Here is a 21858-nt window from a genome sequence, read left to right on the forward strand (position 1 = left end):
TTTACATTTAGTAAAGAGTTACTTCTGAAATGATTCTCTGATGGCAACATAGGCTAAGTGACCTTTGCGTGCTACTTTACAAGAAAGCAATTTACAAAACAAGGTGTTCAGGAGCAGATACAAAAAGTTGAACTACACTAGACTCATCTTTATATAAAATGATCAAGAGTTCATGCATCTGGACTATATACCATGCTGAGCTACACACTACATAGTTCATCTTTCAGTACAACAAAACTATTTACTCTATTAGAAATGACTTAAGATCAAACACAGAATATATTCATAAAGCATCTGTCAGAATGCTAAATACACATGTGCAAAAAAAGGTATTAACGGATCTTTTCCCAGACATGACATGACAAGTAAAAAGTCACAGGAGCTTCTTGCCCTTTAATTTTACTCTCATTGAGAATGCTTTATGAATACAATATATCCATGTATTATACAATGCAGAACTCCCACTCCCACCCACAGCAGTGAACATGAAAAATAAAATACCTCTGTCTTAAAATTTCATTTTTTTTCTTTTCATCGATTTCTTAGACATCTATTTATTTACAGTGTAATGCTATAAAGTCAGAAATCCCTTTTTGCTCAATGAGACACACACGCACAGACACAAAACTAAAGGAGATAGAGGGAACTGAAAACAGTAAATGGATGACAGAGCGCTAGTACTGCGAAGGAGCATGTACCCTTTTGGTCTTTATCCGTGCTGGAGTGTCCTGGGGGTACCGAGATGGTGAGTCAGTGAGAAAAACCTCTACATCATCAGGCACTTCTTCTAGAAAGTTGGAAGGAACAAGTCCCTTGTGTCCATTGAGCTCACCCTGTGGAGTACATGAGGACAGCGAGACTCACTGTGGTGTATTTAACTTTCAATTTTTACCTTGTGCTTTAAACCTTTCTCCGCGTAGCAGGGATGGAGAATTTTAGCAGCAGTAAAACCGAGAAACTTGAGGAACACTCGCCAGCCACTTTATTAGTTACACCTGTTCAGCTTCTCATCAGCGCAAATATCTAATATCCAATCACGTGACAGCAGCTCAATGCTAAAAGGCATGTAGATAGGGTCAAGACGAGCTTCGGAGGTTGAGGACAAAAAGAGTTTTAAGTGATTTTGAACCTGCCATGGTTGTTGATGCCAGAGGGGCTGGTCTGAGGATTTCAAACAATTGCTGATCTACTAGGATTTTTCCAACAACCATCTCTAGGGTTTAAAGAGAACGATCTGAAAAAGAGAAAATATCCAGTGGGCAGCAGTTCTCTGGGGGAAAATGCCCGTTGATGCCAGGAGTCAGAGGAGAATCACCGGACTGCATTCGGCTGATGAGGAAAGCAACAGCTGGTTATGACCAGCAAATGCAGAAAAGCATCTCTGGATACACAACCAGATGGGCTTCAAAAACGCAAGACCACACTGGCAGCCACTCCAGCAAGGAAACTTCTAACAGGAAACTGAGACTATAATTCACACAGCCTCACCTAAATTGATCAACAAAAGAATATAATTATGTTGTCTGGTCTGATGAGTCTCAATGTCTGCTGCAACATTTGATGGTAGAGTCGGAATTTGGCAGAAACAACATGAAAGCATGAATCAGACCTGCATTGTATCAACGCTTCAAATTGGTGGTGGTGCAATGGTGTCGCTTAGCATCAGGTCACCATCATTTAAACACTACCTGAGTAAACACTACATCCTAATCCCCTTATGAACACAGTGTACCCATCTTCTGATGGCTGCTTCCAGTGACATAATGCATCATGTCAGAAAGCTCAAATCATCTCAACTGGTTTCTTGAAACACAACAATGAGTGCACTGAACCCAAATGACCTCCAGAGTCAGCAGACATCAATCCATCACAGCACCTTTGGGATGTGGTGCACGACATGGATGTACAGCCAACACATCTGCAGCAACTGTGTGATGCTGTCATGTCAATATGGACCAAAATCTCTAAGGAACATTTCCAGAATCGTCTTGAATCTGTGCCACGAAGAACTAAAGCAGTCCTAGAGCAAAAAGAGGATCCAACCTGATACAGGAAGGTGTACCTAATAAAGTGGTTGATGGTTGTTTTCCTCACTATTAATTTCCTTCTCTGCCAAGCCTGTTCTTGTGTTGGAGTTTTAGGCCAGTTAATCATTCATTATATTCCTTCATTCTCACATAACCATTTTTAGATGCGTGTTATCATTTTCCTTTAACTGCAGGAGAACCCTCCTGTGTTTGACAGGATCTTGGTATCATATGTTCTTTCACAAGAAAACAATATTATGATTGATTAATTTGACCATTTGCATAACTGTATCAGGGAGAAATCTGATCACTGACACCTAAAGAAGCATCTTCAGCTGTGAGAAATCTGGCCAAGATCTCAATGCCTGGCTTCAGTCTGGGATTACATGAAGACAGAACCTAAATCCGCCATGAAAAACTGTAATTGCAAATTGGTTCCTGTAGACAAAAGGTAGTCCGCTACAGTAAAGCATATTCTATACCGTATTTTTCAGACTATAAGGCGCACTTAAAATCCTTTAATTTTCTCAAAAATCAACAGTGCACCTTATAATCCAGTGTGCTTTATGTGTGAATTTTGGTTGTGCTTACTGACCTCGAACCAATTTTATGTGGTACACGGCAATCTGTCAAAAAATGTTTTAGTACGACTTTGGTAAGCTACGAAGCCGCACCGGTTGATGGATTGTCAGAGCATTACGGCTACCGTAGTCAAGAACCTTGCGGAATAATCTGGGTCCAAAACTCCCTCCGCTTCAGGTCCCAAAGTCAAACGAACACTGCGGCATCACTGAGAGTTAAGAACTGTCTAAATTCTTTCACAAAATGATCAGCGTTGCTGCTTTACCAGGTGTAACAATTAAGTAACAATTAAATAACATCCAGGCGTCCATGAAAACAGAATTTATTAAATTTAATGGAGTTAGAAGTTAGCAGGAAGTTAGCTCGCTAGTTTCCATCTAAACATGATATAGCATGTTCTGACTGAGAAATTTCTGAAAAAATTAAAACGTACAGCTCTGCTATCACTTCCAACATAAATGAAGACAGAAAACTAAACAGTAGTGACTTTTGTATGGTTACTGAAGTTGTGCTAGCTGGTATATAATGATGTGCTACGTGATCGCTAGCGACTCAGCTATGTTAGCATAACATAAACAGTAAGGCTGGAGGATGAATGCTAACTTTTTCTACTCGATAAAAGTTAACGTGAGGGTTCCCAATGGTTAGGGACAAATGCAGTCGCATGGCAGGATGCTGTAAACGGACCAAACTTCAGTCCGGAGAACAACTGAGATAATCCATGCCACAATACCAGGTTAGTCATTAATAATACTGCAACACACGATGGCAACTAGAGCAGCTGCAAGAGAATTCAACATTAATCAGTTAATGGTAGGGAAGTGGAGGAAGCAAGAAGAATGAGTTGAGTAAAGTTTGACTTATCTGACTCAAAGGAGCTTGCAAAGAAAAGCGTCTGGACTTCTTTAAGTTGCTTGAAGACGTTTCACCTCTCATCCGAGAAGCTTCTTCAGTTCTAAGGTCAAATGGTGGAGAGTCCCAGATATAAACCTAGTGGGAGTAACCCCCCACAGAGGGACAAAAGGACCCCCTGATGATCCTCTAATCGCCTGAGCCAAGGTGTGAAACTGGGGTGGGTCCCAATCAGCCAGAGTTTCGGGTGTGTTCATTGTGAAACCTGGCCCCACCTTATCATGCGAATTCCTGAGGTCAGATGGCCCAGGATGTGAGTGGGCGTTAAGGCGTCTGGGAAGGGATCTCAAAACTGGATTATAGATGGCAGAGAGTTGGTGTCGTAAACCCCCGCCTCTGTTCAAAGATGGTCGCTCACAGTGGACATAGATGGCTTCTTTCACTCCTCTTTCAAACCATCTGTCCTCTCTGTCCAAAATGTGAACATTGGCATCCTCGAAAGAGTGTCCTTTATCCTTAAGATGCAGATGGACTGCTGAGTCTTGTCCTGTGGAGGTGGCTCTTCTGTGTTGTGCCATGCGCTTGTGAAGTGGCTGTTTGGTCTCTCCAATGTAGAGGTCTGGGCATTCCTCGCTGCACTGTACAGCATACACCACATTGTTAAGTCTGTGTTTTGGCGTTTTGTCTTTCGGGTGAACCAGTTTTTGTCTGAGCGTGTTGCTGGGTCTGAAATACACTGGGATGTCATGCTTGGAGAAAACTCTCCTGAGTTTTTCTGATACACCGGCTACATAGGGGATGACAATGTTGTTGCGTCTGTCCTTCTTATCCTCCCTCGCTGGTGTCTGATCTTCTTTTCTGTGCCTCTTTGCTGACTTTAAGAACGCCCATTTAGGATACCTAATAGCCTAAATAGTTTATATCTGGGACTCTCCACCATTTGACCTTAGAACTGAAGAGCTTCTCGGATGAGAGGTGAAACGTCTTCAAGCAACTTAAAGAAGTCCAGACGCTTTTCTTTGCAAGCTCCTTTGACTACGATGACCTGGATGACTGAGAACCTTCACAGACTTATCTGACTGTTTTGTTTCGCTTAATGCGCCTTATAATCCGGTGCACCTTATGTATGAAAACAGACCCGTTCATCAACAGCGCGCCTTATAATCCGGTGCGCCTTATAGTCCGAAAAATACGGTAAATTAATTTATAAAGTGTCCCAAAACCTTTAGCTGAATCACTTTTTTTTTGTCCATAAACCTCGTATTGCTTTGTCCTCTGGTCAGCTCATGTGAATTCTGTGTACTTACATAGTAAAATCCATCTTCATCTATTTCACCAAAAACTGTGATGACATCACCGGCACAGAAAGTCAGTTCAGTCTGTCAAAGAAGAAGAAGAAAAAAAACAGCATTACGACATGTTTAGCCCATCTCTGTCCGTCACAGCAAGCGAGCACTCTCCAAAACATCCAGTTCTCGGGCAGTGTCATGAGTTTGAAATGCTTTTGCTTCCTTCTCCAAATCACTGTGATGCATCTTAAACACTAGTGTCAATTCAGTCTCAGCACTCAGGACTGTTGCAACTGTTAATGCATCAAATGTTGTAACTTTGAAGACAGGATTGCAGCACACTGGGCACATCTCTTTTATGGGATTCTGGAGAACACATAAACCAAACAGCGCATGTGCACAATATGTAGGAGAGCGGTCAACAAAAAAGACCAAACCAAGGAGGGGAGATGCTGGCTCAGGCAATGCATGTGAGGGGCTTTAATTCATGATCACCGAGGAGAGGACAGAGGGCCGTGGCCTGGCATCCGAAGCCCACCTCCTCTTTTGCACTCCAACAAACGGGTGGGGGGGAAGAAACACACAGAGAGCAGACAATACCGTACCCTCCTAACCCTCACTCACCTCCTCATTCAGTCTGTTGCCTTCATACTGTGTCGGTGGCAGTGCCAATAGAAAGGTGAGAGTAAGTGAAATGGGGGGAGGGGCCAAAAAAAAAAAGACAGCACAAGCTAACACAGCGCTAACTCCTCAGATAACCTCACCTGTGCACATATTATCCAGGGAATAATAATAAGGGAATAATTCCACTTTGTCTTAAAGAGTTTAACAAGAAGATTAATACAACTTCATCTGTCTGTTAAATAAGACCAGGGCGCCAGGTGAGCAATCGTCTCCAGGGCTGAAATATGAAGCCAATCCACAAATGGGTAGTTTCACATTTTTTAATGGGAGAACAGTGGTTGAAGACCACAGGATGAGCAAAATTATTGCGACTGAACACGGTGAACTTGCAATCTCAAGTAATCTGCTTCGAATACAGGTACCAGTTTTCACTTGCAGTCAGCTAACGTCTTCAAAAGGAGGCGCGTCAAGATGGCAATAAAATGGCAATGACACCGAGTCAGTCTGCTGTCAATTTCCCCCTGAATAGGGTGAAGCTGGCAAATGCATCCAATCTGTTTGTAATAATACGGCAATTAACTGTGATCTGCACACAAAGAAACTCAATTAAACTGAAATACACATAAACTTGGTAGCTGCTTTACAACTGAAAGGGAGTGTTGTTGGTGGGCAACCAGTTGGCTGCCACCAGCTACTTGTGATCGGTTTCCAGCAGCAAAAAATTAAATGCAATGACTAAACACATTAAGGGTTACAGTTCTGCATGATTAAGGGTTTATGTGCTTCAACTGAACGCAGCTGTTTGTCAGGGATTACCTAAGCTAACTGAAGCCAAAAAAGTGGACCTTTCATGCCTTTAACCCAATTATCTGACAAATAACAGCCCGCTACACAGTGAACTGGATATCTAAGGAATTTTTCTCCATTTTTTTTAGGAACCTGTTGAAAAGTTAGCTCCAAAATTTAGCACCTCGCCCTCTCATTCAAGTGTGGTTGTGAAGCTCCTAAAAGCCAAGATGGTGGTAAACCTAAACTCATGAGCATACTTAACATGACCTAGGATAAATAAAGGTCGACACAGATTTGTTTTTGAAACCAGAAATATGTGGATCCCTCCCTGCAGCCTCATGTCTGTTCATTTTTAACAGACAGACATGACTGTAAAATCAATCTTCTCATGCAACTCTTCAACACAGTGAGCATCTCTCAAACGGTCAAATTATTCCTTTAAATGCTAAACCTTGGAAAAAATACTAGCATTAATAGTAGAATATAATCTCTCATTGCCTGCATGACTCAAAATATTTGGTGCTTTTTCTGCTTTTACGCCTCTGTGACAAACAATGATTGAGACATAGCGGAAAGCTGGAGCTGCGGGGAACGGTACCTCGACGTCAACGTTAGGGGAGCTTTCTCGGGGGTCGTAGTCATACAGAGCCACCATTCTTCGCGTGGACATCGGTTGCTGACGCCCGCTTCGCCTGTTTCTTTCTAAGAAGAAGAAAAGCAGAATACAGATAGAGAGACAAGAATAATCACTGGTAAGAATGTAAAAACGGAACTGGGTGTGATGACCAATGACCATACATAATGCTCGTGTAAGACCATGTGCCTTCAGTTTAAAGTGTGTCCATGTTAGAATGACAGAAAATATAATACATGTATTCAAAATCATTATATCTGGAAAACCCCTTGAGATATACCATCTCATTTTCAAGAGGGGTACAAAAATTTAGCCCACAGATGAATAAAGATGGTGAAGAGTGAAAAACAAGCAGTAAAGATGAAGTGGAGAGCTTAAGAGCATCTCGCTGCACACAGACCTCTTTTGGACTTTCTGGACCTGCGATTTATTGAGCGGCCATCTTTGAAACGGTCACAGTTCACTTCACAGGAAAGCAGAAAAACATAATTAAGCAGGGAGAGTAGAGGAAAGGAGAAGCGGGTCAGTAAAAGACAGTCCAGTGTATCATTAAGTTGGCTAGATAGACACAAAGGTTATCAGGGCAGAAGGAAGAAGAAAAGTCAGATGGTCATTTAGGAGGAAAAGAAAAACATGTCTCACCTAACTTCTCCACAGGAGTGTTAAGTGGGAGGAAGCCCTGTTTAAGGAGCTGGTCCATCATTTCATCGTCTTCTGTTTGGATCTCGGAGACCATGTTACAGGGGATCAGACCCACTCGATCTCGGATCTCTGCCCTGTAGAAACCATCCGTGTCTTTGTTCCCAAACACCTAAAAGAACAAGTATCAGAGTCAAAGGGCAGATACCATGAAACTGACAGATTAGGAGTGGACAGCTTATCCGGTCTTTAAGTCTGACGCCATTTGCCGTGTCTGGGCCCAAACTCCACTGCCGGTCCCCAAGTGAAACGATCACTGCGGCATCACTGAGAGTTGAAAAACTGTCTAAATTCTTTCATCTCTAATAAAATGATCAGTGTTGCTGCTCTACCAGGTGTAACAATTAAGTTTAACATCCAGGCATCCAATTGATTAAATTTAACAAAGTTAGCAGGAAGTTAGCTCGCTAGTTTCCATCTAAATATAATATATCATGTTCAGACTGAGAGATTTCTGAAACAAATTCATACGTACAGCTCTGCTATCACTTTCAACATGAATGAAGACAGGAAAGTAAACAGCAGTGATGTTTGTAGGGTTGCTGAAGTTAGGCTAGCTGGTATTTAATGATGTGCTATGTGATCGCTAGCGACTCAGCTCTGCTAGCATAATATAAACAGTGAAGCTGGAGGATAAACGCTAACTTTTTTCCACTTGATAAAAGTTAACTTGAGGGTTCCCGATGGTTAGGGACAAATGCAATCGCATGGCAGGATGCTGTAAACGGACAAACTTCAGTCACTAGAACAACTGAGATAATCCATCCACAATACAAGGTTAGCCATTAATATACTGCTGCATGGGCTGGGCTGTAGTTACATTGTAAGGTTTTAAAAACTGAACTTTAAAATGAATATCGGTAATAAAAACCCAGAGAGGCCGACAGTGATCACTGACCATTTTTAGGAGATTAAATGGAAGAAGATACAAAGCATTAAAATATGTTACAAACACATCAGCCTTAATTAACGCAGAGTAGTTTGGACCCGGAAGCAGGATTCATCACGTCATCACTTAAAGACCGGATTGCTATTTAAAGGTAACAACATTTAAAGGTGGGTGAATTTAATAACAAAAAATTGGGGGTTATGAAGCTAAAGGATGACTGATATAGGATAAGGTGCATACCAATATTTGGTGATTTTAAAATCCAATATACTGATAGATGCTGATCCTTTTTTCTTTCAGACAGCCTTCCTTGGTTGTTGTGTTGCCAAAGGGGTAGGGCTGTGCGATATGACCACACTCTTATATCCCGATATAAGACATCTATCGTCCCGATAACTAAATAAATCACAAAAATTTAACATTGTCTGTAAGTTCTGTGAATCTCAGGAAGCTGGACTTGGAAGTGTTTCCAGCTGGGTGTCGTGTACTTGGAGTCGAGTGTTTTAACAGATCCATGAAACTATACAATTTTTGACATAAGTTGTAACGGCCACCATTTTCATTGTGAGTATTTATTACACAGCGTGCTGCGGGGAAAAGCCTGTTGTAACGTTTGAGTCTAAGGTATATGTTTTAGCACCTGACGGCTCTTTTTTGCTTCTCATCCGTAAACTCTCTGCATACTCTTTCAAGTGATTCAGTTTATTTTGAAAAGTCTCAACAGGATCTTGAGCTTTATTGTGAAAGGTTTATGTGGAAAATAAACAAGCGGACACGTGATGGTTTTACCGTCGTTGTTGCTAACGACAACGCATAAAAACAGTTGCTTGTCCGTCCGTAGTGTGGTTATATTAAATATAAGAGAAAGAGAAAACTTTAAGAAATTAATATAGCCACTACAGTGACCATAAAAACTATGAAAAGATGTTGCTGTAAACAGTTTATTTTGCGACACCACGAAACAAACGATAGTGTAAAATGAAACGATAGATGTTTTTATGTTATATCGAACAGCCCTACAAAGGGGAGTGCCCTCTGGTGGACAAACTATGCAACTTCATCACTCAAAATATGGCTGAAGGGTGTTTCTCCCATTTCTTCATTGATTTTTTAAATTTTCGTTCATTAGCTGTTATAAATGCTGATATTGATAGATTAGCCAATAACTAATATCGGCCAATAATACTGCCCCACCATGTCTGTATGGTATGCACGTATTTAAAGAGACAGTCTACCACCTTGATTATCTGGCCTTCCTTGAACGGCAGCTCCTCATCAGCAGCGTCGGGATTAGGAGACATGGACAGGGGGTCATAGTCAAAGAGAGCCACAAACACACGGGTCATCTCCTCCGGCTCGGACTCCTCGTAGTAATCCGGGGAGCGCCGTCCCCGCCCGTGCCTGCGCCCACCATAGCCGTCTGAAACATAGAGGAGGCCTCTGCTGCTACTACCAGCCTTATACAGCCACGTTGGCTGTAGAGGCAATGAGAGCAGAAGATGTCTCTTTGTTAGAGCTGACAGGGGAGCGGGCGATGAGATGCATGTGTGAAAAAGGAGCCAGGGGTTTAATGCGATAAATACAATTTTACCTTGGTTATAATATTAACTTGGAAAACAACCAGGCCCTTTTTTTTAACGAAACGATCGAAACACACCGGGGTTCTTTGTTCACACATCTCTGCTTGCTGGCGTGTCAGTTACCAAACGTCACACAACAACACAACACAGGCAGGAAATGCGTGTCAGGCAGTTTTGGGAGGGTGCAAGGGAAGCTGAACAACCATACACACCAGGAGGACACAAGTAACACTGCACTGTTGCTCATTGCTGTTTCACTGCCTTATCTCGCAGAGGCTGATTAGCATGCATGCTTTCATGAGTTCAGACACAATGAGGAGGGTGTTCCCACAACAACACAGGTGTAATGTCATGCTCTGAGGCCAGATCTGGAAACAATGTGCAGAGGAAAAGGGCAAAGGAGGCACGTTCACATGGGTGATAACACATCAAATGCCCCAGCAGCTCCTGGCAGCATAGATATCAGGGACAGTGAGGGGGAAAGGATGAATCTGATATCAGTTCCTCATGCTTCTCATGGATCACCATGTTAAATGTTACAATGGCAGATTATAAGTCTAAAAAATGGCTCGGAGATATTGCAACAACTTCCCGCTTAGCAACTGAAATATGCCATTTGGGTGGTGTAAAATGTGCTTCAACAGTCGGAAGTAATGAATGTGCACCTGAGTGAAACGGACAAAGCAGGAATGCAATAATTCATCCAGTAGTGTGTCCGTCTTTCTCACTGTACTGTAAACAGCTCATGCAAAAACGTACAAAAGGGGATACAGTCTCATAAAGGCAGGGAGAGGGAAAAGAGGAGGTCGAGGAAAGAATAAGGTGGGAGGGGAAGGGGGAAAAAAAAGGCATTGCTAAGTTGCAGCAGGTTGGAGAGTGGGCTGGACATGGAAGGTAGATGGGAAGACAGGATAGGTGGGTTGGGGTTTCTTGGGGTTTAAGGCATTAGGAGTACATACAGGGAAGGGATTTTCATTCTCCAGCAACAGGAAAAAGTGGCCAGTCTTGTCTTCCCCCGTCAGCTTTTTTCAGCTAAGCTAAACTAAACCAAACAAAGCAGCTGTCCAGAACAGAACAAAGACCACCGCGACATCACTGCATGTGTTCAAACAACAGCGCTTGGGCTTTTCTGGCATGGTCAAGGTGAATTGTCATCTTGGAGAGAAGCTGTACCACATACCATATTGATCCTCTGAGGACATAGATCGCCATATCCTGCGCCGAGCTACACTGCCATAGTAAACATCCTCCTTGACGGGTGAGAGGTTCCCCTCACTCCCCTCACTGTTACTGTCCATGGTGATCTCTACAGAAGACACCAATCACAACGGTCAGAGATCCCCCCTCACACACACTCTGCTCTACCCCATGGCCCATTCACTCATGCTGAGACAGTAGGATGATGAGGTTACCCTGAGGTGGGGGTGGGTGGGTGGGGATAGGGTGCACAAGGCAACAGGTTTTCACTCTGGAGTCACTGGATGTAAAACAGCAATGCTTGCACTGTTTGCGAGGAGGTCGGATTGGCTTGGTAATGGAAACATGTTAACCCACGGTAAACACAGGGACAGTGGGGGCGTGTCTGGGGTGAACTTTCCTGCAAAACTGCATGTGAACATTTGGCAAATCCAGCTCATGAGGATGGACAGCTACAGGGTGTGCAAACACCACCACCCCCCTCAAAAAAACAAAACAAAAAAACAAAACAAAACAAAAAAAACACGGGGGGTCTACGTGGTTGTTTAAGCTCTATGGGAGAGATGTACAGCTCGGCTCATATGGGTAAGACATGGTATAAATCACAAGCACAAACATCAGTGGCCCTGCAGGTGGAGATCCTCATGTGGTGACCTCACTAACCAATGGATGGGATAGGTCGTCGCTGAGGAGGGGTGCCGATGTGAACCGGCCTCCTCCCTGAATGGTCCAGACGATCGGCGCTTCCATGTGACGGCGAGTTCCCAATGATCTTAGGAGTGAAAAACAACAGAGAAGAAGTCAGCACCGCGATTCACCTACAACCTGCAGGCAAGTAAACATTTAAAATAATATTTCAAAAAGAAATCCCACAATCCTGTTAAAACAACTAAAAACAAAAACATAAGAGCAAATGATGTGGTTTCCATTTGTCCTTAGGAAGGCAAAATAATAGAAAAAATAATAATAATGGTAAAGAAACCGATCAAACCATCAAAAGAAAAGTAAATCAAATCAACCCCCAACACAACAAGATGGACAGGGGTTCGGGAAAGGTCAGATGTTAAGCTAAAGACCATTTGTTTGTTTTGTTTTGTTCTGTGCATGTCAGCACCTTGATGAGAAAAGGAAGCAAATGATGGCACAAAGAGACAGAAATCATGGTGAAAGAACAGAGAGAGCGAGAGTGGGAAGAGAACGAGTATGAGCTTTGGGAAGCTGCGGTCAAATGAGCAAAAGATACTAACGCCTTTAGCCTGTGGCTTCGGATCACATCAGCTGAAACGACGTGAAAAGTCGTGATGAAGAAGAATTTTAAGACAGAGATGAAGGCTTAAATGAATCCCAACAGGCTAAAAGTCTTGAATTGGCCTCCTTTTTTGTATGTGAAGTGATGGAAAGCAGAAGATGGCTGGAGCTCTAGAGGGTGAGACATGGAGAGCAACGTATGAAGTCTGCAGCTGGCAGAGAGAAGAAGGCACAGGCGGGGGAGAGCAGAGGAGCAGCATGTCCCCATGCACTGCACAGAGACTTTCCTTTACATGGAGCCTTTCCCCTCAAAGACATGAGAAGTCAAAACTTTGTTAAATGGCCTTTAGGTAATTTGAAAGTTCTACTTTATAAAATCCACCGAACACTAGAAATACAAGCAAAGTAATTCACACAAAATAAAACATCAAATGAGACCAACCATGACCATGTGATAAACTGTCAAGAATGGAGGAAAACAGAAAGTCAAACGAAATAAAGGGGGGGTCTCTTAAAAAGAAAACAAAAACAAAAAAACAAACACACAACATTAAGAAAACAGAATGGCTGCAGCTTGCTGATGGAAAGTACATCAGAAAGTCTGAATCACACACCAGCGCCTGGTCCCGGTTGAGCCTGGACAAAGACTGGGCTCTAGCCTCCCTGTGGGGGCTGTAATAGACCCTGTCCAGCTCGTTCAGCCTGCCCTCGCTCAGGGCCCCTTCCCTGGAGTAGTTTCGCGGCCCAGCATCCCGACCGGGCCCAAAGTGCTCCCTGTTCCTAAAATCACCCGTGTGTACCGACTTGGCCGCGATCACTGGGACATCGGAGAACTCCTCCTCCACGCTGCACTGCCGTGTGAGAGTCCTTTTCCGGCCCATGGCCAGCGCCCGCCTCTCTACGGGGCCTTCACAGTGAATGATGCGCACAGGTCCTCGCATGGGGCTCCCGTGAGCGTAGTACCCTCGATGGCCCTGCCCTAGAGAGCCTTCTTCTTCACTGCCGCAGTCTAAACCGCTGTCAGGGCTCTTGGTGTTCTGGCGGTTGGGTCGTCCCAAGCTGCGGTCGTCGGCGCTGTAGCAGTACCGGCTGTCGGTGAAGCGAGGGGAAGAGCGTTGGCGTTGCAAGCGGGTGCTCTTGCTGGGGGTGAGATGGTTGCGCACGTGAGCGTCTTGGGGGTACATCCTCCGCTGAGTGTGCGGTGTCCCCGGTCGCCCCCCGTCTTCGAAGGACAGACGCTGACCCATGCTGTCCACGCTGTCCGACTCTTCCTCGGCCACCTCGGGGATGCTGTGGAGACGCTTGCTGCGGAGCGACTTCTGCTTCACCACCTCCCTCTGGAGGTCCCAGCAGTCTCTTTCCTCAGCTAAGTCCTGACGCTTGTAATATGCCTTCAGTCGCGACCAAGGTTGGGGGTAGGAGGGGGATTCAACGTCCCACAATTTCACAGTTCAGTTCAAGTAAACGGTTCAGTTTATATTTTTGCGAGGGAGGGGGGGGGGGGGTTGTAAAGTTTTTCGAAGGTTTTAGAACAGGCAGGAAACAACACAGTGTGTGAATAGAACAAATGGGGGGGAAAGACAAAATAAAGACAGAATTAGTTATTTGTGGCTATGTGGTAAGACATGCAGTCTCATTCCGTGAGGAGGAAATGGCATGCTCTGAACAGGAATCTGTCACAGCTTTAAGATGGAGCGTTAAATCGTAAAAAGTGGACACAGAGTTTACACATGGAAAACATTTAAACGAATGAAAGTACTGGACGCTGTGAGTGTTACAGGTGAGGGCGGTGGGAACATTTATAAGGATGAAATGAGCAGATGAAGTTTTTAAAAAGCAAAAAATGAGAAGAAAACAAAAGAACAATGCCAAGCTGAGTGGACGCACTCCTCCTGCGTATTCACATCGCTTTACAACATCTAAACGTTTAAAGAGAATAAAAAATGTGCAGCAGAGATTTTCACATAGATGTGATGACAAAAAGGAGATGAAGAACTGGTGCACAGACAGAGTTAATACACCAGTATATACCCCTCATTAACACCTCATTGATCTACAGGTTTTTACTGGACAAAATCAGTGGTATGCTAACCGAACCTGTAGTGATTTTCTGCTATAATACAAAGAAAAGATCAGCCAATACAGTACAGGTAGCTCTCGCTCTTATAATAATGCTTTTCTTTCATGATATCAAGTTGTCTTCCACACATCCCCGCTGACAGACCAAATGAAGACGGGATCATGTGCCGACAATGTTAACAATAACATTCAAATTAAACATTAGGACATGACAGACATAAACAAAAGTGGATATTTCCATTTAAGTACTCACTTAAATGAGATTCCCATGTGCACTTGATATGCCATGACCCTTTGATACAGTACAGTATATTAATAGTTGCATTTCAAGTTCACAGTCTTAACATTTTGACTTTCAACACTTGTAAAACTAGTCTGGTACAGTAAATCGAGCATCCAAATGCAATGCAAATGGTAAAAGAAAACACTGTATTTTTTTTTGGGGGGGGGGGGGGAATTTGTTTACACCCTTCCCCTCTCACATGCATCTTGTACAGCTTATGTATACACAGCCATATGATCAGCCTGGGAAGAATAAAGCAGAGCTGGAGGGGCAGGGGTGGAGGAGCAGGTAGGGTGGGGAGAGTAGGGAGGCTGATTCGGCTAACGCAGCTAACAGGCACGGGAGATTAGCCAGGCAAAGCCACGATGGGCCTGGTTGTAGAGCTTGTGAAAGATAGCGGGTATCTCCAGAGGTAGCAGAGCCCTTCTTCCCTATATCTTTATTTCTCCCCACCTTCCTGTGTCCTCCCTCCAGGCCACTGTAGAGTGAAGGCGTGCAGGTAAATATGTACCTTGAGAGTGTTGTGAGAGTTGATGCTGCGTCTGCGGCCTTCCTCCAGCTGCATCTCAGAGTAAAGATCCTCCTCGTCCTCCTCCAGGATGTCAGACAGGTCAGATCCTCGGCTGCTCTCTGTGTAGTACTCCTCACTGTGGCTGTAGTGGTGATGATGGTGCTAAGGGAAATGAATGAGAGAAAGCAAGCTGAAGAGCGATGGTAAGTAATAAAAGCTCTGAATTCAGGTCCTTTATTTTCAGCAACTGTGTGATGCTGTCAACCTGAAACCTGCTGAATCTGTCCCTTTAAGAGTTAAGGAAGTTCTGAATGCAAGATGTATCTTATAAAGTGTCCAAATTATAAGCCTACAGTACAGATTATAATACACACATTAAGATGGGACTCAGTTTGCTTTCAGACTGATTTGATTTGATCCAGCAAACCGATTCTCCTGACACGCTGAGCACAGCTTGTGTTTTCTGTAAAGTACCTGTCTGCCTAACTCGGAGCCTCTGAGGAATTCATCCACTGAGGCGCCTCTCCTCCTGGCGTGAGGCGAGTCGTAGCCATCCTCCTCCTCATCAGAGTTGACAGGATGCAAAGCATTACCTCGCTCACTGAAGATATTCCTTTTCTCGACCTGACAGGGGAAAAGTCAAACTTTTAGATGGAAAAAGGAGAGAAGAATAACCGAGAGGATGAGAAAGACAAACAAGTTGCTTACTATCTTACTATATTTTCACAAATCTAATGATTTCCTCCAAAGCACTGCTTGTTTACAAAGCAGCCTAAAAGATATTACCATTAGCTTTTTGGCTGAGAGCTCTCTCATCACAAGCTGTGAAAAGGTTTAAGAGTGAAATCCTCACACACCCGGTTACCCTCAGCAAACACTCTCTGGGCAGCTTCCCTGGCCATGGCCTTGGCGATGGTGTTGGGGATGGGGACTCCCTGAGGCTGCGGCAGGATCCTCTGTGGAGAGGGAGATCGCTGTGGCTGGAAGGGCGGTGGCTCCAGGTTGGGACCTCGCATGGGAGGCAGCGGAGACGGGGAGCGTTCCCAGGGCTGGGCTGGCCGCAGGCCCACCTCATGCTCTTTGGTTTCTGGCTCTCTGGCACTTACTAATGGTTTGGATTTGGGCATGGAGTTGCGGTGAAAATGAGGCTGCGGATAGGGAGGAGGGGGGCGGATGGGCTGCGAGTGAGGCTGTGCGTGGGGCAGCGTGTGGGGCTGGGGTCGAGGCAGAGGCTGCACCTGGGGCTGAGGGTGGTTCGGGGGGTACGTCGATGGATAAGGAGGGTGGGTTTGTGAGTGAACTGGGTGGGGTGTGGGATGGGAAGGTGCAGTGGATCTGTGGGAAAGGCGTGGAGAGCCCAAGAGATTGTGCGGTATGATGGCCACAGGTGAGTCCTGGGACTCTCCTTGTGTTGATAACGTCCTTACAATGACTTCCCTCGCCTCCAGACCCTGAATCCTGGTTAAGTCCACAGTCACATAGTCTGCTGTGGGGTACAAGACCTCTGCTATCTGCATTTACAAAGAAACCAGAGTCTTTACCAAAGGGCAATTCAGAATGTCCTCATACAAACATACATATATCAATATGCATTTGTAGCTTTTACATCTTGGCTGTCGTAAAAGTTCTACGAGACAGTTACCATAATTTGAAGCCTTACAGCCACAGCACCATTTTTATACTTCACACTCACTTCACACCTCTCAGGGAACGTCCAAATACTTAATAAATAAAGCATATATCTGGCATTTAGTTCAAAATAAGATAAAAATGTAGTTACTGGATACATACGTGTGCATAACAAAAATAGCCTGTAGAAAAAGGGACCCAGGGCAAACCTGTTTATTTCTCATGCCTCGGGGCTGCGTATGAACATTCAAGACTTTCTCCAGGAGATGGCAATAGAGTGCTACTGAGAAGTTACAACTCAGGAAGGCAGAGGCTACCCATTTTAAGATCTGCAGTGCAAGACTAAAAAATAATAATAATAATAATTTTTTGTTTGTTACCTTTTGTCCCTTTGTGCACACGGCGTAGCCTATCACACTGGCTCCGTTGGAGGTTCCTGAAGGCGTCAGGGGCGGCGGCTTCCATCTCACCTGCAGGACCCCGGGAGTTTGACCACACTGGACCTGCACCTCCTGGGGAGGGAGAGGGGGGCCTGCGGAGGACAGTGCACATTTATCAGACAAGGAGAGAGGAAATAAAGACAGACTGCCTGTTCCTGCCACCCCTGCCTGTTTTATCAAAAAAGAATGAGCTGACCTTTGTACTGTGGACCGCTGGCTTTCAATATCCACTTCACTGTGGGATGGAATAAGCATGTTCTCAATCTGGAGGATTTGTAGTACACGTCTCGAATTTAAAACCTATTTCACTAAGATGAATAGCTGGTATATCATATGATAACATCAGTCGGGAACAGCTGAATAGCAGTATTTACCAGTAGGATGATTTTTCTTTCTATCTATAAACAGGTTTATGTCGGGGCACTGGTTGAAAAATCCAAGTCTGCCAACATTGGCTATATGTATAGCAATATCATGCTCTTGCTGACAATATTCTTCCGAGCATCAAAAAACCCCCAGTTTGCTATTTTCTCAATCTGTCCATCCTGCATGCATACTAAACAACATGCCCATCTGTGCAGCGCCGCCGTTCACCTGCAGCCACACAGCGAGCAAGAGGGAGTCACAGTCAGTCAGCAGAATCTCCGAGCCGTGACGTGCAGCTGCGCGAGCGTCCGGGAATCTACATCAGAGCAATCTTAATCACATTTCTAAGACTGACTGTTGGGAAAAAACGCAGTCTCTGAATAGCAGCAGTAGCTATTTGGAGATTTCATTTCCTCTTGTCATTTTTAAACGGCCCCCGTCACAAACAACGCGCTCTCCTCCGAGAGCCGAAACGAGTGTTTAAATGAATATCTCAGTGGAGTCACTTTCATTAGTAGTGGACACAAACGGCAGACGCTGATTTCCAGGGAGCGAACTGGTAGCCGCTCTGTGCGACTAATATTAAAAATGCATCACTAAGCACTAATGAAGCAACTTGTTTGAAGAACACACGCTGAGTGCAGAAGCCTAATATAGCACTTCCAGATACTGCCGTCGTCACTGACAGCGGCTGTCTGCCTCCACTATTCAGACAATTTTAGACGCCTCTAATTAACATATTCAATAGATGGATCGTTTAATGAACTCTCAGCATGCGGGCTCGTCAGCTGCCAACACAAAATGTCAATTCAAACTTCAGCCTCGATCTCCGTCTTTCCCCCCTTTCTCTCTCTCTTTTTCACTTCTTGACGTCATAACTCTCTGTCATCTCCCGTTTGGCTCCACTTTTCTCAGTGACTGCCATAATAATTGGAAGTGTCTCCTTCCATGGTAAATGGAAGGTGTCACACATTAAACATCCCTCCGAGTGCATATAAAAAGCAATAATATGAACCATATTCAATCTATAGGCAACAACGGGCTGACTAGTTTTACCTGTCCATGGCTTTTCTCGCTTGACAGCAGGGCCGTGAGACCCAAGTTAACACTGGCAACAATCAAGCAACAAAGAGCCTCCTGGGAGAAGAAATCCCAGAGATGCATGCTTAATATTTACACCCTTGTTTTCAGAATACTTCTTAAGCGGGTTTTCACGTTACAGCTTTATCGGAACGTCTTTTTTCTTGTTTGTTCGTGTTTCTACCCTTTACGTCTTATCACAAAAGCACACACACAGATCCTCGAGGGCAATATAAAGGTAGCTGGGGAAGAATCTAAATGACTAAAATGTTTGTAAGTGTAATGACCTTGATGCGTGTGCCCGATTAAACACGATGACTGGTACCTCAGATGGAAATTTTTCAGGCTTTTATTTATTGTGAAATCAAAGCTTTTTATGCAGAACAAAGTCTATAAGAGCACCGTTCAGACTGGGATAAAAAGAAGGCCGTGTTAGCCTTTTATCCAAAGCATTTTGTACCTGCCTTGGTGCATTTGCAAACAACAAGACTTTGCTTCACACCGAGTGTCTGATTAACCTTATTTTCGCATGCAGCAGGCAGCTGTTTGCAGTTTGTATCGGCACCAAACAGCAGATAAGGTTAAGGACTAAGTGAGATATAGGAAGGGAAGCATGTTGTTACATATTTTTCTCAGACTTTGCTGAGTCTGTTGGATGTGTAAACATTCAACATTCACCTCAACAACTTTATACTGCCCCCAAGTGGGAAAAAGAACAAAAAGATAGACAAGCCAAGGCAAAATGTATTTTAAGCACAACACAAACTTCAGCAGTAGTAGTAGTTTTATGTGTCTTAAGCCACACCACCAAGGATTTTGTGAGGCTTTACTTCAGTAAGATGGACTGATCAACCAACCAACCAACCAACCAAGAGACTAACATTGATATCTCTAGTCATGCTACCATGGCTACAAATATCCCAGCATTTCTAGCCACGGCCATGCAACCATGCACCATGCAAAGGAAAATTCCTCCACTGCTGTGATTCACAAAACCAATTATTTCTGCACTGGGGTGACTTACGTTTTAAGGACTGACCTGCAGGCTGAGTGCAGAACTCCACAGAGATTTCCCTCTTTTCCCTTTGATCCACTGGAAGCTGCCAAGGCACCTGATGTGGCTGTGCGACAACCTTCACCTTGTAAACTGTCATCGGCTTCAAGTTGAAAAACTTGTACTTATAGCCCCCTGCCTTGACCATGTCATACTCTGCACCGTTGAGGAAGATGGTGTGACTGTAGTTGCTGTTGCTGGGCATCCAAGACAGCTCAGCAGAGACCTGCGTGATGCTGTCCACCCGCAGGTAGTAAGGTGCCACCACCACGTCCTTACCCACGAGAAGAGTGCACCGAAGTTCGTCTGACGGGCCCCTGTCAGTGATGCTCTGCACTGAGATGCGGTAGGTGTGTGTGGCCAGATTGAGCTTTTCAATAAGGGACTTTGTCCTGCCCCCGTAGGGGACACTCATACGAACCTCCTTATCCACCAAGACATTGTAGCCACTAATGGAGCCCCAGCCCGGTGGGAACACCGGAGGATCCCAGCCAATAATCACACTTTTGGCCAGTTGCTTAATCAGGTTGATGCGGCGGGGATAAGGCACAATGTCTTCACCGACCTCGTCAATGCTGACATCCAAGGTTCCCGTGCCATTGGTGGAGGAGCCCAGGAGGTCCATGCCCAAGCTGCTGGTGCTTAGACAGTCTAATTTACTGTCAGACAGCAGGCTGCTTATGCCTGTTCCTGTGCCGACCCCAGGTCTTTGAGGCCTCAGGCTACTGTGGTTGAGGTAGCCAGGTTCTTTAGTTAATATGTCCCTGTGCTGGACAGAGGGCGCCTCCTCATCTTGGATAAAATCTACAAAATTGGATGGGACGAGTCCTCTCTGTCCATCCAGCAGCTCTCCTGAGGACACAATAAGGATGCAGCTGGTACTTTGGTCACGTGGTAAAGTGCAAGAAGGGAAAAAAAAAAAAATAAACACATTTTAAAAAAAAGGCCTGACCTTCATAAAAGCCATCCTCGTCCATTGTTCCGTAAATGTAAAGGTACTTCCCAGCCACCAGGGGGAGCTCTGCCTCAGGATGCTCATTGGGTCCATCATAAGGATTGTAACTACAGTAAAAAGAAAAAAAATTAATTAGCTTCCAAAGTGCACACTTTTTTGTTGCAATTATTCTCCATTTGGGTTTGTTTTATATCAAACACCACAAACATAATATGTATGTCGAGGAAAACGATTTGCCGAGCGCTGCTTTGAAAATACAAAGTTTTTTTTCTGTTCTATTATATTTGGCTGTTTGCAAATATGAGAGGGTTGAAGAGAGTGTGGGTTGAAAGCTTTGGCCCTGTTTCACAAATCTGTGTGCTTGAGGATTCCAATTATTTTCTATGCTGACAGGTTATTTTCTTTAGCAGCAGAAACACTGAGTCACATTTAAGACCACAGCGCTGCGAGAGAAAGCAAATAACAGAGCAAGATTTTCAGTTCAGTGCGAGAGATTTTCCACCACCTCTGTTTTAAATGATCACAATGATTTCACTTTGGTTTAGGGGTAGGGGTGTAACGCAAGCACAAAGCCCTGTAGGTTTGAAATGATAAACTCATGAGGATCAAACTTTTTTTTCCATTTATTTATTTTACAAATACAGCAGTGGTTGAAAAAGTAATTGTGTGTTTTGTGTGCATACCTGTAGCGAGCAACACACAGACGGACCTTCCCTGTGAACCGTGGTTTGGATCTGGTGGTGGAGCTGAGATCTTTGTCCATCTGGAGAAGGAAGCATTCACAGATTTTCACAGTTTCAACATCGAATGCTTCTTAATGTTTCCACGTTCCCTTTGGTTCAATGTTTTAGCTTGTGTCAACTAAATATATTTGATCAATCCCAAATAATCTGCATGAGTAACACCGAGAAGCCTCCTGGATTCCCGCTGTGTGGATTTTCTCGTGTTCAGCCCAAAGACATTATTTAGATTAAAATGAATCAGCATTTTCCCAAATGTGCCGTCTACGTAAGGGATCACAGAGGCATGAGCGAGGGAATGGATCTAATAC

At 44.2% G+C, this 21858-nt stretch overlaps 1 protein-coding gene across 3 annotated transcripts in view; it reads right to left on the reverse strand.

Moving 5' to 3' along the window:
* Positions 1-21858, reverse strand: part of rimbp2b (RIMS binding protein 2b) — a 103550-nt gene that overhangs the window by 2792 nt on the left and 78900 nt on the right. For 2 of the 3 annotated variants that reach the window (XM_042222801.1, XM_014335065.2), the window contains 17 exons: positions 21491-21570; positions 20805-20914; positions 19823-20704; positions 17293-17444; positions 16141-16794; positions 15758-15907; positions 15284-15445; positions 13025-13801; positions 11826-11934; positions 11146-11271; positions 9624-9805; positions 7440-7608; positions 7198-7260; positions 6762-6865; positions 5375-5401; positions 4769-4840; positions 699-833 (listed from right to left, as the gene is read on the reverse strand). In XM_042222801.1, the coding sequence (XP_042078735.1) occupies positions 699-833; positions 4769-4840; positions 5375-5401; positions 6762-6865; positions 7198-7260; positions 7440-7608; positions 9624-9805; positions 11146-11271; positions 11826-11934; positions 13025-13801; positions 15284-15445; positions 15758-15907; positions 16141-16794; positions 17293-17444; positions 19823-20704; positions 20805-20914; positions 21491-21570 (3954 nt within the window). The remainder of the gene's footprint in view (positions 1-698; positions 834-4768; positions 4841-5374; positions 5402-6761; positions 6866-7197; positions 7261-7439; positions 7609-9623; positions 9806-11145; positions 11272-11825; positions 11935-13024; positions 13802-15283; positions 15446-15757; positions 15908-16140; positions 16795-17292; positions 17445-19822; positions 20705-20804; positions 20915-21490; positions 21571-21858) is intronic. The other variant, XM_042222800.1, reaches the window with a different exon arrangement.

Source organism: Haplochromis burtoni, unplaced genomic scaffold, assembly GCF_018398535.1.
Source record: "Haplochromis burtoni strain Fernald_Lab_line unplaced genomic scaffold, NCSU_Asbu1 Contig_95, whole genome shotgun sequence".
In the NCBI taxonomy this organism is placed as follows: Eukaryota; Metazoa; Chordata; class Actinopteri; order Cichliformes; family Cichlidae; genus Haplochromis; species Haplochromis burtoni.